The 18,658-nt window shown below is 38.8% G+C and overlaps 1 protein-coding gene across 2 annotated transcripts in view; it reads left to right on the plus strand.

The window, feature by feature from the left end:
• Positions 1 to 17,202, plus strand: part of GABRB1 (gamma-aminobutyric acid type A receptor beta1 subunit) — a 98,399-nt gene extending 81,197 nt beyond the window's left edge. For both annotated transcript variants that reach the window (XM_026846695.1, XM_026846694.1), the window contains exons 4-7: positions 7,651 to 7,788; positions 7,894 to 8,046; positions 9,390 to 9,640; positions 16,774 to 17,202. In XM_026846695.1, the coding sequence (XP_026702496.1) occupies positions 7,651 to 7,788; positions 7,894 to 8,046; positions 9,390 to 9,640; positions 16,774 to 17,121 (890 nt within the window). In that variant the 3' untranslated portion in view covers positions 17,122 to 17,202. The remainder of the gene's footprint in view (positions 1 to 7,650; positions 7,789 to 7,893; positions 8,047 to 9,389; positions 9,641 to 16,773) is intronic.
• The last annotated feature ends 1,456 nt before the right edge of the window (positions 17,203 to 18,658 follow it).

The following is an 18,658-nucleotide window of genomic DNA, read 5'->3' on the forward strand; positions in this document are numbered from 1 at the left end:
CATGTTGGCATAAGTAAGAATCACAACATGTCCTGATTCATCTGCAGTGTGAGTCTTGTTGAAAGCAGAGATCCTACTGCCTTAAACAAGAGCAGGTTTTGGCCTGACATGCTGGAGCACAAACCAGATGGACCTGGATTTCAGATGCTTTTTTCACTGAGTACAACAGCTGTATCTAAAACTGGAGGAGTCTGCCTGGCAACAAAATGAGAGCACTTAGACGTAGATCTTAATTAGTCAAATGAAATAAGTGCTCAAGGGCAAGATGTGTTTACAATACGAGCAGACAAAACTATGTACCATGCAATATTGACTGAACTAAATTAATTGAATGCTAAGCAGCTGGACCTCTGTTGCTAGTGTTTACATAATGTGCTTATAAATAGTGTTGTTCTCTTTTTAACTTTGTAAAGCAACTCAAACCAGAACAAACTTCCAGGATTATGGCTCAGACTGGGATAGCCATCTATTGTACAGCAGCTCCAGATGAGAAAGAGAAGGAAACGAAGAGGTGAAAAGAGTGATTTGCATTGGACTTACAAACTCTGCATAAACTGTGCTCCTGACAGCACTGCAAGTCACCTTAGTCTGGTTCACATGAAGGTGTGGAACTCCTCTGAGTTAGCAAAAGAGGTGATGGACTGAAACAGTGGGCTTCCAGGAGGGGTCAGGCTTCTCTCAACATACTGAGGTGTTTCATCCCATGTCAGGCACTCCCAGCTTGTGCTGCCAGGATTGCAGTAGAAACAATTTAGGGTCTGCATTTTGCTGATCCTGAAGATGGATTTTTTCCCTCCTCATCAAATGAGGGGGGAATGAAGGGTAGAAGATAAAACGAAAGAGGGGGAAAAAAACCAAGCAAACCTCACCAGAAAAGGTCAGGACCTTTGGTTCAACTTTCTGCAGATTAAGATACAGCTGGTATCCAGTATGAGTGTCCACTCAAAAGGAGAAGAAGAAAGGGAGAAGGAGAAAGTTCAAACCAGATTCAGGTAGAGGGCATCTCAGAACAAAAGCAAGAGGAGACGACTGGGATTTCTGACACTTGCTACTGGAAAGAAACAACCCCTCTCTCCCCAGCTCCAATCTCTCAAGGACAGTCTGGTACCAACAGCAAGTGAACATGGATGCAAGGCTGGGTTAATCTCCTCATGCACAACCTCTGCCCTGATCGCTGTTGACTAGCCTTTAGACAAGAAAATGGTGATGACAGAATTTTGCTGGTTTCAACCCCACAGGAGAAGAGGATTCAGGCAAAGAAGTGATAAACATGGAAGCAGTTGAACAAACAGATCCACAGCAGTTGGAACTACCAAATTAACTAAAGTACCATTTTAAACCTTCATTCTTCAGAGCCACTCAAACTAGATTATAAGATGAGAAAATAGCTAAAGATCTGTAGAAACTGATGTATAATGGCTGTGCTTATCAGGGCTTATGTGTTAGCAGTAGTTGTGGATCTGTACATGTTACACATACAATTACGCAAGGGTCTAATCTGCACAAGAAGACAGTGGTCAGAAGCATATGCTGCACACTTGCTTTGTTAAAAAAGTTTAAAACCCAGTATCGTTGCTGTTAATTTTCAGAGAACAGGTCATCAAAACATCTCAAATCCAAAGTTAAATCACTGGAACTGATCACTAAACATTTGCATATAAGAGACCTCTGAGTTTTCAGTGACATTTTGGCCACTACGTTCCTATGGGCAGGTTTCTTATTACTCCATAAAATGTGTGGGCCTGAACAAGGTTTTCTAATCACACTTTAATTTACATGAATCACACAAAGATGTATAGAGTCAGAGGCTCTCAACATCAGGCTAAAAATCAGCACTCCAGTGATGAAGTAAAAATACGAGTTGTAAAGATGAAAGACATGAGACGAGCAAATCAGGCTGCAGTGGAACATGTCAGACCCTTAACTGCTGTACTGTCTCAGATCAAACATCTGTCTCATCATCTTCCCTCTGGCAGTGACCAGTAACACTTATCTTATGAAGCTAGAACACAGCATAGGATATACATGCTGGTATTTCCCCAGTCAACTCCTCCAGTAAGCGTTCTGTTCTTGGCTACCTCAAGTCAGAAATAGTATCATTAATAACCTGGATAGATTTTTATTCTGTGAGTATGTGATAGCTTCTGAACAAGTGTAAATTTCTGATGCATCACCTTGTGCACTGTTTATATTGTATTTCCCTTTATTTCTTTCAAACTAGCCACTAGACATAGGATTTGTTGCTTTCTTCATCTGGAAGTGTGAGGGACTGTGATTTAACATGTCCTGTTCAAGCTTACCATGCAACTTGGGATTTTTGATAGTATTTTATTTTTATTTTATTTTATTTATTGTGATTTTAGACTTTTGTCCTAACTTTCCCTCAGCCATCTCACCTCCAGGCTAAAGAATCATGCATGACTCAGTCAGTCCTTCCTTCAATGGAAGCAAGTTTATCCTTAATCATCTCCATGGCCCTTCTTTGTAGCCAACTTAATACAGCTATTTTGGGGAAAGAGAGAAAACTGCATATAATAGTCAAGAAATAGCACAACATGAATTGGAGAGAATATGAAAATGCAAATGAAGAAATTTGCATTAGCTCTCCTTTCCTTTCCTAATAATTCCTTGGTTTGTTTTTTTATAGCTAATGAGAATGAAACTCTTACAAATGCACATAAAAGCCATACTAGATAAAACATACTAACGTGTATTTCTGATTGTGCACTGCATTATATTTATTTTAGGCTCAGTATGTCCTTTGACATCACTGGCATAATCCAGTAAAAAGAGACAAACCAGTAAGACATTTTCAGTAGAAGTCTGACTACTTATCCAGAGATCTTCAGTGTTTCCATCTGTTGAGACTACAGTGATACTGAGAAGTCATGCTGTGTTAGCCATTAAGGAGATATTAAGAAAAACCAAACAGTTCTTCTCCCAAAGGATTTTCAACCTTGTATTCTCACTGGCAAATGAGATTTTAAAAGTTAGAGGGGCAGAAAATGATAACAAGTAATAATGTACCAATATTAAAGGTATTTGCACAGTAAGGCAAGGTTATCATTCACTCTCTGAACTAGTTTAGGGTGTTGCAAGAGTGACTTTATGCTGGAATAACGTTTATTTTCTGCTCCTAATGGATAGGAAGTGATGTCTCCAACTGGGATGGAACAGATTGCCCCATATGCTAAGTTTATTTTTATTTGAGAAACCTTCTTAAATAACTGACAATTTATAGTACTCCAGCAGTCTAACCAAGTTTTCATTTGGGTCAGTATTGCCTAGGCTAAATTCTGACTCATAACCCCAGTTACAATCTGCCATCTGCCTATAGAAAGTATTTCTCAGTGAAAAAAAAGTCACTTATAGATACAAACACCCACTTGAACACAGGTGGCAGGGAGCCTTTTCGAGCAATTCTATCACTCTAATGTTAACGGATGACATTGCTTTGCAAAACACATCTTCAGAGCTCCAGTGCCCCGTTAACATGTTGGGTTTAAGTTGAAATAGTACAGTAAATTTACCACTGTAAGGGTCACCTCAGTGGTGTGTGGAAGAAATGCTTTAGCTCCCTGTTTGAATAGTTGGAGGAATAATAACTGCACTAAACAAGAAAAATGGTGTTGTAAGAATACATTCAGCAACAAAGACTAAGTTGTTAGGAAAGGGACAATCCAGTAGTGATGGAAGAGAGTTGGGTTCCAGCCTCATGTCCTTACACAAGGCTAAATGATTTGGGGCCCACAGAGTGGAAATACTCTTGAAATGCCTTATTTAGATTCAGATCCCTAAGGCAGAGACCCTGTTGCTGGTGTTTCAGAGCAGCCTACCCTGGTGAATCAGAAGGAAAATGGGGCTCCATTTGGACATCTCTGTGGAATTGGTAATAATAGTAGAACCATTACTTTATTTATTAAGTTAGGGTAATACAGATCTTTATTTATCCCAGAGGTATTTGAGATGGTAAGTGCTGCAGTGGAAAATAAAACAACCTGGTGACATTAAGATCTAATAGACTGTTAACTTCAGCTATATCACAATGTCAGCAACATTTCAAATTTTTGTTTTTTCTGTGAACAGCAAGGTTTATACATAACCTATTTCTTGCCATGCTTGAATCTAGTTACTTTTTAGATCTATGGTACTTCTGCCTAAGTGTTCTCACTGAAAATCTCAGCTGCTGGTCTAAAAGAAAAAAAAAATGTTGGCACATCAAGGACTGTATTATCATTTCTAGACATTATTTTCTAGGAAGCAAAAGCTTAATATCTTAAGATGGGCATTTAAACATATTTTAATGGTTTTGAAGCCAGAAAATAATCTAGCAAGCAAACAAAGGCTTAAATAGATCTAATAATTTTCATGAGACCTGTATTAATTAAAGATCTTAGTGACGGCTTATTATTTAGATCAACAAAATCACACGCAGCAATCCTGGGAAAACTGTTCCATTAAGTGGGCTAGACTGCTAGGGCTCTAGCCCAGAAATCAGGCCGTGTTTGCGCCGGGAATATCGAGCAGCTACGCTGAAGGCCCGCCGCAGCCTCCGCGGGGAGCGCACCGTGACACACCTGGTGTAAATGCATTAACCTCTAACTTCTAGAAATAGACACATTCGCCTGTGAACATGCAGGCCTCCCAGGCCTGCGCCTGTGAGCCATCGTCAGCCGTGAAAGCAGTGCCTCTCACACACCTAGAACACCGTGCAAAGCACATAATGAAGGGCATCACACAACAAAAATCATACCACATCAGGGAATGGACTGCCTGGGGAGAGTTTACACACCTTGTTAGTGTCTAGCAGAGTTATTACAATGACTGTCAAAGAAATCATGATTGTACTGAGGTTTTCTCTAGACAAAACCGCAGGAAGATATTCTTGCTCAATTACTCTTCTAAAAAGAGCGCTAACAAATGTGAATGCTCCTAGTCCTTCCTCATAATTTCCCTCATCTTTAACCAGAGTAAATTCAAGGAACCTGTCAGCATATTAGGAACAGCGGTAGCTCACACTAGATCAATTTTTTGAAGCATTTGGAAGTCTTTTTTAAATCTGTAAAGGTTAAAGACATGGCTTGCCAGCAATGATGGTTTGTTATCAGCTGATCTTCCATGCCAGGTTCTTGCTTTTGGTCAGTTGACTTTATAACCTTGTAGTTCAACTTTTCATTTAGTAGCCAAAGTCAAAGAAACCTTTTCAAGGCTAGTAAAAAGCACATTTGCTTACATTCCAAAACTTCTGTAATCTGCTTTTGCAAAGGTCCAGCATCATCTCACACTGTACATGCACAATCCTTTTGTGGGAAGTTGTGCCTGTTTTCTTTTTAAGATCTGCCCTGTGTTATCCCAGGTGTTTATTTGGTATCATTGTGGTTTAACAAGTAAATCTACAATAATTCACCTTCAGGGAAGGGAATTTTATTTGCAATATGGTGCCCAAACTATTCCCTCTTTTGTCAAGAAGGTAGAGGAAGTTCAGAGAGACTGGACAGAGACTGCCTAAAGAGAAAGCAATGTCTTGCTGAGAACTGGAGACGGCTCCTCTCTCTGCCCTGGCTCCCAGCACACACCGGTGGAGGAAGCAGCACGATCAGAGCAAAATTGGAGGGAGGGCTGTGAAAAGGACCCCAGGTGATGATGGCACAGAACAGAAGAATCAGGTTCACCATTTTTTCCAAACCCTAAAGCAGAATCCAGGATTCTTGCATCTAAAGTTTCACCTGTGACATTGCAGCAAGTACTTATGCAACATCTAGGTAGTGCTGCACCTTCTTTTTTATTCTAGCCCCTACAGACAATAGCTATGAGTGTTACCTCATGTCAAGGATATCTGTGTGGTACCAAGTCTACACATGATCAATATCATTTCAGTATGAGATGACAGTTTATCATTTCTTCTCTTTGCTCCATCTTTTTTAAAATGGGAAAAAATTCAAGGGAGATTTTACAAGATTTACAAGAAAATGAAGTTAACATTTTTCTGACAATCTTCATCTTGGCCTTTCAAACAGACTTAGCAGTCTTCATTCCCTTTTCCAATCATTCTGTATTACACCCTACATGTAGCTCATGTTGGCCCCATGGTTTGTGTGCAATTCTTTTAAACCAGTCCCACTACCAAGCAGCTACCTCAGCCTTTTGCTTGAAAAGCTTTTGGCTTCTACCTGGAAGGAAGGTAAACCAGCCATGCAGAGAGCCCTGTGTGACAGTCCTAGGATGGTTCATTTCAAAAAAGTTATCATAAGTAATGGGAAGCACAGTTTTAAGCAAACAGCAGCAATTCACTTTACACAGGTTAGTGCGGTTTCAGGAGCAATTCAGACAGCAAATCATGGCGCTGAGCTGTTCACAAATAAGATACGTGAACACTTAACCGTGTTCAACCTGTCACTGTGTGTTTGCATCAAAAGATAGCTGTTCAATAACTGCAGACTTTCCGAGCAGTCCCCTGAGCCTGGCAGCGAGTTGTGAGAACTTCTCTGTCACCAGGGAAACTAGCTCTATGGACCCATTCTGCATGTGGTCAGCTTTCCAGAGATGAGGCTATTACCAGGCACTATCATAGGAAAAGACATCTCAAGATTAATTTCCCTAGCTAGAAATTGCATTACTACTGCATATGAAAGGACAAGTTCCTAACACTGTAGAGGCTTCTGATGCTACGGTTGGTTCAGCTGGCAAAACCACTGTCAAGTTTTCTAAAACTCTGAGTTCAAACATAATGCTTTTATTTGATCTGTGCTATATGATTTAAATCTGTTTAAATCTAACACCTGAGGGAAAAGTCAAAAATAGATGAGATGTTGTTCTTTCCTTTGGTAGATATCTGGAGAAAGTAGTAAAATGCTGTAAATTGGAACCAGTTTAAATATTACTTCCAAAATGTCATAAATTATGAGGGGCTTTTTTGAAACTCAGTCACTACTGAGTTTCATCAAAATATTTTTGAAAATGGTAACAATAATGTTAACATTCCAAATGGCAAATTAATTTTTAATTAAATGATAAATAATAAACATTGCTGTTAAAAGGAAAGAGAAGAAACATGTTAGTTCTGAAGTTGATAGGAAATAGTTCTGTGATAACAGAAGATCAAAGATGGCTGGTCTAATTAAAATATAAAATGTTGCATGAATATCAAAGGGATACCTACAGCTCCGACAGACATTGTCAGGTAATAGTACAGGCACCTGAATTCTTCTAGAATCATCTTTGCCTCCACTGGCTCCAAACTCTGTATTTTGTCACAGCCTGCGTAGGAAATCAAATGCAAAGCTGAGAACAGAACTTGGTACTTACTGTCAGAGCTCCTCCTAGAGAGTTTAGAAGTTTTGCTGATGTTTTATCAGTCTATTGGTTTAAGTGACCAGCTCAAGCCTGAATGAAAAGTAGTAGTGTTAGAGCTAGGTAAAAATTGATCTTTAATCTTAAATTCTGTCCTGTTTTTTGTTTTCTCCCTTTCCATACATAGAAGCTTCCCCTGGGTATGGACAAGGCTACATGGCTTCTGTATAACAGAAATGTCACACAGCAGAAGGCTGAATTCCTGATTAACAGCAGCTCCTTCCACTTTAACCACAACTATTTAAGCCAAGTAATAAAACAAAAAGAAAAAACAATAATCAAATTGTGCCTCTGTTTCAGATGGATACACTACTGATGATATTGAATTTTACTGGAATGGAGGAGAGTCAGCAGTAACAGGAGTTAATAACATCGAGCTCCCACAATTTTCTATTGTTGATTACAAGATGGTATCAAAGAGAGTGGAATTTACAACAGGTAAGCACTGGCTAGTTAAAAAAGTTCCCCCCTCTTCCCCAGCCCGGAAATATCAATGTCTAACTTTCGTTAGGCATTAGTCATTATATGACTTCTTTCTTTCAGGAGCATATCCTCGATTATCACTTAGCTTCCGGCTTAAAAGAAATATTGGATACTTCATTTTGCAAACCTATATGCCTTCCACGCTGATCACAATTCTGTCATGGGTATCCTTTTGGATCAATTATGATGCCTCTGCAGCCAGGGTTGCTCTAGGTAACTTCTTTTCAAAATCACTGACCTACATAGATACTTGTTGCCTTTGAATACAGTAGCACCAAATCCGTACAGCTGACTGCAGCAGCATTTATCATGATCTCACACATGCAGCATAGGGTCTTTGTTGTTAGGCAGGCAGGCAGGTGTCAGGTGTCACCTTGCCTACATCTGAAGTTCTTGCTCTGCAGTTAGGTTGGTATCCTGACTGACTTGCAGTTGCCATAATGGTTTTTGGATTAGGCCAAAAGTATCTTGCTTCCAAACTAGCATAAAGGTCTAATTTGGGTATCCAAGGACATCTACACTGTGCTGCATCAACATTTCACTGATGTTAAAAAGCATCCTCTCTGGCCACATATGTGGCTGGAATGAATACTCAAGATCCTACTGACATCAGGGGACATATACCAGCTTACACCTAATAAGCATGTTTTGCCTACATAGTTGGTTATTTCCCATGCCATGTTCCTTCCTACAGCTTTCCATAAGAACCAAGATCTTCTGCTGCCATCTCTGCTTTAAGGCAGATATGTTTTTCAAATGCTAATGACAGAAAGCCATTTTGTCCCACCTCTATTTTGCACCACCTCTGTAAATTCAACTTATTACACCTGTGCCTAGAGCTATTATCTAGATGCATTAATGACCTGTGGTTAAAGCAGACTAAAAATCATTTCATCCAGCTAAAACAAAATGCAAAAAAGAAAAAAGGTAAAGAAAAAGAATCATGCAGTGATGGATAACACAATGAGATGAAAATATTTTGTTGCAAACATCCCTTTAATAGGAAAAGCTGTTTTGGTACAAACATACATGTCACTCTCTTCATAAAAAAACGTTACTTTATCATAAAGCTTCCCTTTCTCCTTTCAATCCTTTGTTTTCAGTCAAAAGCTAGATAGTTATTCCAGTTCCCCAGAACAATGCAAGCCACCCTATGGGGTCAAGAAGGTCTACTGCTGTAAATAAAGTGAGACGCATTTCCTCACCTAGAAAGAACAGTGATTAACAATTTACTATCAAGGTCAGCTAACATCATGTTCCCAAGCAGAGTTATTGTAAAAATTAAGGCGAGATGTAACAAGACAGTGTGGGCTTTTGAAGGCTATTTCCTTCATCCTCCATTGCTTGGAAAGTCAAGGAAGGTGTATCAGCAGGCCTGCAAGGGTATCTTCCTTTCCAGTCCTGCAAAACACATTCCCTTGGCTGTTAAGAATCTGATCACATAATTAAGCCATCTGCATAAATGCATGGTAGCTGGGCAGTGCTGCTATTACTCCTCTCATGCTCAAATCTCCTTCCCTGCCTTGTTAGTCAATGTCTTTTTCTTCCTTTCACAGGAATCACAACTGTACTGACCATGACCACTATCAGCACCCACCTCAGGGAGACCTTGCCAAAGATTCCCTATGTCAAGGCAATAGATATTTACCTGATGGGATGCTTTGTGTTTGTGTTCTTGGCCTTGCTGGAATATGCCTTTGTAAACTACATATTCTTTGGGAAAGGACCCCAACGTCAAAAAAAGGCAGCAGGCAGGACAGGACATGCTACAGGCGAGAAGAGCAGATTGGAGACAAATAGAGTCCAGGTAAAATGTCCCAGCTAACTTTTCAGTTTGTTTTTTAAACGTTTGTTTAACTAAGAAACATTATTTCTACTGTGACAATGTTGATGTATACAATGATAGAGATAAATGCAGTTTGAACACATATGCAAAAGCATTTAAGATTGTCTAGAGAAAAATTGTATTTCAAGCAGACTACAGCAACATATGGTTTGTTTCATCTTCAACTGAAAACAGGGTAAGAAACTATAGAAAATGCAAATGAATATTCAGAACAAGCATTTCTTTGCAGCACAGAAGAAATACAAGGAGTACAAGGAAGTTAAATATTTACCATTTCAACTGTATATTTCTTTGCTATAGAATGTGGTATAGAAGAAATGTTTATTATATAGTTCCTCTTTATATACAGAAACTTCTCCAAAAATAGAAAGCAAAGACAGAAACTGTTGCTTCAGTGAGTCTTGAATGAAGCCCACACCACTGAGCTTTCAGGAACACAAGGGGGATGTTGCTAGTTTGTAACAGCTTTCACAGCTGTTCAGATTTTTCCCTTGGGCTCAATTCAAGCAGACCACAGCTAACCCCTCTTAAAAAACAAGCCAGACAAACTCCAGGAATTAATACTATGGACATTTATTTAACAGGGAATAGTTTAATTTAGCAGTACATCACTGAGCACTTACAAACTTCTATAAATCTATTCCGTTTTTGTCAATTTTTCAGAAATAAACATTTCCATTAGGTATATTTGGCCCAGTCTGACTCAGAGGAAAATGCGTATCCTAATGAGCCAAAAATTTTCTTCTGTTCTCTGCTTTTCTTATAATATATTACATCCAAGTATTATAGAGATCTTACCCAGGCTGTCCCATAAACTTCTATACTCCTGTGGCCTGAGGTGATAACACAAAACTGGACAAAATCGTATTGGAGCCCTCTGTTCAGCTTGAAGAAAGACCGATGCATAAAATTATAACAGGTAAGGCTTTAGCTTGATGGATGGTTGCAATTTCATGTACATGTCAGGAAGTTCATTTCAGAAACTCTGTGGTATTTTATTAGTTCTAGAGTTGTGTATCTTTTGTCCCAGCAGCCATACCACTACAGCTAAACATCATTAACAGAGTCGGCGTGTCCTCAGCCTCAGTGAATTCATGAGCCCATTAAAAGTCCTTACCTGCTGTCCCAATGTGTAGGAGATGCTTTACTACAGTGGGTGCACAAATTCAGTTCAGGGTTTCAGCAGTCTCCAAGGTCCCACAAAGTATTGTCCTCCACAGAGGAGAGGAGATAAGCCGCCCCATTACAGATTGCTGTGCATGGACATTGTCTATCCATTTCTCTGGAAGGAAGGGAAAATCCCAACAAAACCCACAAACTCTGACAAGCCACCTCAACAGCTTCTGAGATAACCCAGCCTAGGTGAGAAGAAGCACAGCAAGGGTTCATGATGAAGAAGGAAGCAACACTTCTTCAGAGGTCAGCCTTGGCTACATGGGCCTCAGTGCACTGGACTAAGTAAAGGATGAGAAAGTGTAAAGGATGAGAGTCCAGGTAAGCTCTTTTTCCTACATATTTGGAGAGTTTGTTTAACTAACAAAAAGCCCTAACTCACCACTAAAAGTTTTTGTCTAAACGTTATACTGGCAAAGATTAAACTGAAACCAGTACTCAGAATGAGATGGAAAGTATTTACAACCACACTTGAACTTTTCAGAGCACCACATGCATACACCAGCATTTTTCTGACAGAAGACAGAAGGCATACATGCTTTGTACCAGGATTTGTAAGTGGTCACACTTAAGACTGCAATTCCATTCTGAGACTGAGAGTGCTTTAAGTGAACAGACCACTTTCTGACTGTACAGTGAAGATTTGTGATTTTAGATACCTATATATACACACAAACACAGACATGTGAATGAATATCATTAGATTTTGTTATCCCACTGGAGATACATTCAAGTGGGACCTTGGGAGCATTCATTTTACTCAGCATGGAAATGCTGATGTCCAACAGCCATATTTCTGTCTTTGGCAGGAAGAGTGCACATGACCAGAACACTGAGACACAGCAAGGTTATGTGACCTCTAGTGAAGACAGCTCCCAGCCCCGCTCCATCATGTTTTGAGATTTTTCACTAGTATTATGATGTCTGTACCAGAACAGGGGAAAGGTTTTTTGGAGCACAAAAGAAGTACAGCTGTAAGTATATACAACTATGGGATATTTTTTCCATTTTACTCTTCACCCATAGCACTTATCCATACAGAGACCTGTAAGCAATAGAAGATACGTAACAGTGCTTCCTTTCTTTGTGCCAGGTGAAGATATTGTTCATTCCCATCTGACATATGACGCCCACGACTAAATGAGTTCAAATTCCTTCACCAGACAACAAAAACGTTACATATGTGAGCAACACTCAGCAAACTGACCATGATATTAACACAGTATAGAGAAGATCATATGGAAAATGAAGCCATACTGATACTGCTGTTTCATATGTGGTTGTTCCTTGCTCTACAGACTGAAGAAGGTGGAAATAAAGCCTCTCCAGTTTCACAGTTTATGCCATTTTCAATTTTAATATGCAAAAAAATACCAATTTGTAGTAAACAATCTTTCCCTTTCTCTGAATAAAGGATCAAGACTGTTTGTATCTCCCTGTCCATTTATCAAAGCTAGTTGTCACAGAGGAAACCACCATAAATTCTGGATAATTTATGGATAAATAAGACAAACCATTCAACAAGAAATTTACATAGTCTATGCATGCAACTGCTTCTGTTTCCACAGACAATTATAATGTGAATAATCGTTACACAGAAGATGTCTCAAGCATCAAAAAGAGGTAGGATGCAATCATAATGTGAGTGGGAAAAGGTCTGAGACATCAAAGGGTTCATACATGGCAACACAAGGCAGGTGATAGATGGTCTCTTGCTCCCCAGTTCTGCACAGCATCACACCTTCCTTCCAAACTGCAGTCTCCAAGGAAAACATAAAATTTCTCGATACAGTGGCTACTGGAAGGAGAAAAAGGAGGGAGCACATAACTACACAATTAACTCAGACCTTCAAGTAAATCCACACCTGAATAAGTATATCCCTGCTAAGCATAACCTGTTTCTTTGCAGATCAGACTGTGATAACACTACTGTATTTGTTCCAACAAGACAGCTCGTATAACATGGCCCTGATTTCATCTTAAGAGAAAGACAAAATAGTTTTGTATTGAGACAAAATAAAAGTTCTTACCTTTTATCTCCCAAGAGTTAATATAAAGAAAGTAGGTAGGTAAAAACTCATTCCAGACAGCACTAAGCATTTCAGACCCGTTCTCTGTCAAGGAATACCAATATGCTCTTCCTCTAGAACTGTCTGGTTATGTTTTATGTGGTCAACATAGGATCGTTGTTTTGGAGTTTTTTATTACTTTATCTGTTTTACATTACAATATCATTTGATGCTCCTAAGCAGGAAACTCATTTTCTAAGTAAACATACAAGCCAGATTATTATTTATGATATTTCTTGAACACACATCAAGGTTTTTCCATCACTGATGAAGATTCATATATATATATGTACCTGTGCTGATTTAGGCTTTAGGTAGTTCCAGTGCAAATGGAGAATTAAAAATCTATAAACACAATATAGATAGACACTCAATATAGATACAAATGTCCTTACAAGAAGCATCACCACATATATGCATCTGAGGAATATTTAAACTTTGATAATTATACCTCTGACTAACACAATGTCAGATTTAGATGCTTTGAGATTCTCCTCACATATTCTTCATGATATGTTCAGAGGACAAAAAAATAACAATTCTTCAGCTTTCTACAACTTTGGGCAAAATGTTCAAACAAAGCAAAATGTATTGTTCATGCAAACACATATTTAGGCTCAGAGTTATCTGTTAAGCAAGAAATCCTGTTTTCATCTGAGCAATGGTTGGTTTATGTAATAAAATTTAGGACATTTCAGTTAAAGAACGACAAAGTGGTATTTGGAAAAAAAAAAAAAAAAGTGCTATATCCAAGCAAGGAAGAACTACTCTGGGCTTGATATGGCTCATCTTTCCTACCTAAGGAGGGGACTGAGATCCTAAGCAGGCAGCCAGCTAGTGGGCCAGAAAACTGAGTAGACAAGAGCCTTGTCTCTTCCATCCACTTTTTTTTTCATGCCATCTGATGCAAATGTGTCAAAGGCTGTGTAGAACTGCAGTACATCCCTGATGTGGGGAAAGACCCTCATCACTGAGACACGGAGTGAGTTAAAGCCTGCGGACTGTTTCTGATGCACAGGCTTCCTCCAGCACAAGACCAACAGCAAGTCCCAAATAACCTCATATTAAGTAAGGGAGAAGATTTAAGGACAGAAAATGTACAGCTTTTTCTGTGTGCATATTTGCTGTTAATTCATTCTAACATTTATATTAAAACAACTAATAACAAGGGATTTGGGGGCTTCACTTAACAATTTGTATATTTTCCATATTCCTATGGGAATTTGTAGAATTCCTGTGCTTCAGTAACAAAACCTCAGCTGCACAAGTTTTAAGAATATTTTAAAGTGAATTTCAATAAGTTCTGAAACGGTTTTTAACTATGTGCGAAATTAACTATTAGTCCAGCATCATGTTTCACAAGCAGAGAATTTGACATAGGTAGGTAAGAAGAGCTTTTATACTTCTCTGAGCTAATTTATTCAAGATCATCATAAGGTCCTTTGCTCTGAATTGCAACGACTGCAATTCAAAGACTGAATTGCTTTGTGTTCTATACAAATCATCCAGGATAAAATGATTTAAATAAAACTAATTTTAAATCGTAACAGGTTCATTCATAACACTTAAACTGGGAATTCATATGCTGCTTGGCTTATAATAAACTGTCAGGGTGTGTTAGTTTTAGAAACATCCCTATGAATCACTTCAGATTGTAGGCAATCATGAGTTGTCTTCACAGAAGAGAAGCCATAATAACTGCTTAATGATGCTTGCACTACTGTTACTAATATTATAACACTAAAGTCAATTAGCTTAAACATTAGATTATGTTATCAAAGACAGCTCAGAGAGCTATTTTGTAAAACTGGGAATACAAGTTTGACCCATCAAAACTTCTGAGAATTAAAAAAAATTTCTCTTTTTACATGGAGACAACTCTTGACATCATTGCTTTTTCCACAGAAAATGTCAGAATTTAGGAGTAATGTATAGTCCCATAGTTATAGCAGTCCTCTGGAGAGTAAAGAACTCCATCTTAGATCTTTCTTCTGCTTAAATTTAAAAACTTGACCTAAAAAGAATAAACTGGGTAGCCCATATGTCAAGTAAATATTGCGAACACCATGCTGGTTTGTGAGTTTGTGAACAGCTGGCCTCTCAAACCCAGAATATGTGATCTTTTCCCACCAAAACAGTGGTGGGAACTGGGATGTTCCCACTGAATGCTCATTTCAGCATGTACAGAATCAGTTGCTAAACCTGACTAGGGCATTTTCTACCTGTGATGACTTACTGCTCCATTTAGAAGACTTTTTTTCCCCACAGCTCTCCTGGGTGGCTTTAGTACAAATAGCCCCTTCACAACTTTGTTTTCAGTTATTAAGTGCTTAGTCTGGCAGAGTGTAAATATGCCAACAGTCATCACACAAGGTTTTCTTCTTCTGGTGATGGAAAGGAACACCTTCCACATTGCCAGGTGGAACCGAGGCTTTCTCTGGCTTCCAGCTTTTCTCTGCAGCAAACCCCAGAGCCTGGATTTCCCCATGTGCTCTGCTTGGAGTTTTTTCTTGAACAGCGTTCAAACCTGCTGTAGATTATTATACCATTTCCTAGCTCTGCTATGTCTTGCTAAAAATGTAAAGCTCAGAGTGTGAAAAAAGCATTGCTTATCACCAGTGCTTCACAAAATATTTCTTGGTATAAAGGCATCCCCAGATAGCCATGGTATAGATGGTAATGTATATGGGGTAGGTCCAAAACCACAGTTTACAAAAAATTATTTTAATAGTCAAGTCACAAGGAAAAGTCTTTGAAGTTTCATTTAAGAGGTCTGTGTCCTGATGTGCATTTCCCTCATGTGAGCAACAGTGGATAATTAAATATCAGGCAATTTGAAACATCTACGTTTCAACTTATGGAGAAGTCAGGAGTCATCCTTGGAAACACCAAAAAACTTTTCCTAAAAGAGGTTTTACTACAAACATATAGAAAACTAAAGATGAGTGAAAAGCTAAATACTTTGCAGTAATACAGCCATTCATGGTTAATTACATTCATACATTAAAAAGGAAATTATATTAAAATATTTTTTATATACATATGTATATAATTGTTTGCACCAGACGTGTACATAGCAGTTGCAGTTTCCAGTTCTTTGCTTAGGTACTTAAAACAGTGCCCTGACTAAATAATAGCACTAATAAAGGAAGTAATAAAGATACTTGAAACAACTGCTTCTGGTACCAACATATAAAAATGCAACAGAATGTAAGGTTTCATTGAGTAAAATGGATTATTTTATCTGTAATGAACAAGTTAATGGTATGCTGTGGGGAGCAGGGATTTCCATCTCTGCAGTATAGTAATTCCCCAAAATTAATTCTCATCACAAGCATTTTACGATAACTGATAAAATGCGCATGTACCTACATGCTCTCTCAGGTGAGCCTATTGTTACAAAACTGTTTTTGAAACTAACCTACAACACTAAAACTGTATATAATGGGCAGAGACAGCAACATTTTCTTTTCATCTTGAGTACATGAAAGCTGTGGGTGTCAGGTCACCAGCCATTAAAACTCAGTATTTCATAAAGACCATGATCTAAGTTAAAGATAAAATTTGAAAAATCCTACTTTACAGAAAGTGAGATAACCAACCAAATTAAAAGGTCTCAGACCAAGGAGCCAGGTCAGGAGAGAAGGTAATTAGATGCTTAATAGCTAATTTCACACCAGTCAGTAAAGTGTATTCAGTATCTTTTTACTCTTGTCAACGCTGTACAAGACATGACTGTCAGTGCAGCCCCAGAAGCACCTTGGCAGTAGAGCCAGAATGTACCAGTCTGTCTAGGAAACACCTTGGGCTGGCTGAGGAACTTGTCTAATTCACATTCCTTCCTTGACACAGGTTGATTCCCATGGAAACATGCTTCTTAGCCCACTTGAAATACGAAATGACGTCAGCAACTCAGACATGTTCACGAGCCTCCGTGACCCCCGAGCCACCACGTACACGTACGACAGTGCCAACCTGCAGTACAGAAGAGCCACTTCCAGCAGAGACCTCTACAGTAGGAGTGCTCTGGACAGGCAAAGGCTTCATAAAAAAGGACGCTTACGAAGAAGGGCATCCCAGATCAAAGTCAAAATCCCTGACTTGACTGATGTTAACTCGATAGACAAGTGGTCCAGAATGGTCTTTCCTATAACCTTTATTCTTTTCAATGTTGTTTACTGGCTGTATTATATCCACTAATTTATGCAATAATGTTACCATAATCTAATGTAATTAGACTTGTTTCTTTCCCTTCTCAATTTTGTTAACTCTGAAGAGCTGCAGTAGCCGTAATGTTACATGTTCAAGGTAAGATACGCAGCCATTGAATACTTCTAGATTTAAGCTTTAAAAAAGAAAAACCCACAACCCAAATCCAGCCTCACGACATCAGATCAGAATAGTACAAATCTACTCTTAAAGAGCATCTTCATCAAAAGCTCTATACCTCGATTTTTACAAAGAGTTTGTACATCACCCATGACCTTTCCGTACCATCTTTTATCTTTTATTTTTAAGTGGAATAAAAATTAGTCCTAACTATATTTCTTTCCACATATTGGCAGCCCACAGCAGCATGCTTCCAAACAAGACAGTAAAACTCAAAGTAGGAGTTATGTCACAGTCTTTCAGCATTTATAGTGTAGAGAAATTTGAAGAAATAACTGTTTTAAGGATTATACCTATTACATCACACATCATTTCAAAGTTAATAGTTATACTAGGAAGTATTTCCATAGTGTCTGTGAGCAGTATCACTGAAAGAGATCACATTTTCAGAGAGGCAGAGATCTTCAAAAGAAAGAAAGGGTAGCATAGACAAAACCCACTGTTTCTAACTAAGGAATCAGCTGATTTGATCTAACTAGAATTTTGTTATTTCCACAAAGTAGCAAAGTTGAAACTGATGAGAACAATTGTACCATCTGTAATTTTTTATTAAAAAGTAGAACAGAAACATGTTCATTCCTGGAAGCAACTACCAAAGATACCCCAGCCCAAGAGTGGCCACTTTTCTTGACTCACAGGTTTCCTGGGGCTGGTAATTGCAACACATTCTCCCAAAAGCTGGCAGATGTCTGGGATCAGATCTGAGGAGAGTTCTGCACACAGTTTCCTACAGATTTCCTTACTCCACTGAAGAACAGGAGACACAGCTGAGTTTTAGGACACATTGGTGATTTGGGGTGCACTGCTCCTGAGGAGTTGCCTCTCCCCACCTGGATGCTCACTGCCTGACACAACTCCAACCAAGGAGCCACAGACGAAATACTAGCAAGGTCCATGCAACTGAGAAGCAATAGGTCTGTCATCTCCCAATCCATCTCCTTTCTCTATTGACAGTTATTTTCTAACAGCGTCTACACTATGTTGCCTAACATAGTATTTTATTGAAACGTAACTATTATCCGTTAAAATTTTATTTTGTATTGAAAGTGTTTCATACTTTTAGGAGAGTCAGAATATCCAAGCCAACAAAGTCTATGCAGGTACCAAGGTGATTGTTATCAATGCCAGCTGGTACAGAAATAAACATTGATCAGGACAGTAGGCAGCAATACACACAGTTAGGACTCAGTAGGGAAAGCAAAGGAGTGATGTGGAAAGCTTCATCAGTTTCCTCAATTGATGACCTTATTGCCAGCTGACATTACAAGCTTTACATTAGAATGTAATAAATGAAACACTCCTACATGTCAGTGTTTGTCACATCCTGCAAGACTGGGACATCCTAACA

This window comes from Athene cunicularia (assembly GCF_003259725.1).
Source record: "Athene cunicularia isolate RWA chromosome 4 unlocalized genomic scaffold, athCun1 chr4_part1, whole genome shotgun sequence".
Taxonomy (NCBI): domain Eukaryota; kingdom Metazoa; phylum Chordata; class Aves; order Strigiformes; family Strigidae; genus Athene; species Athene cunicularia.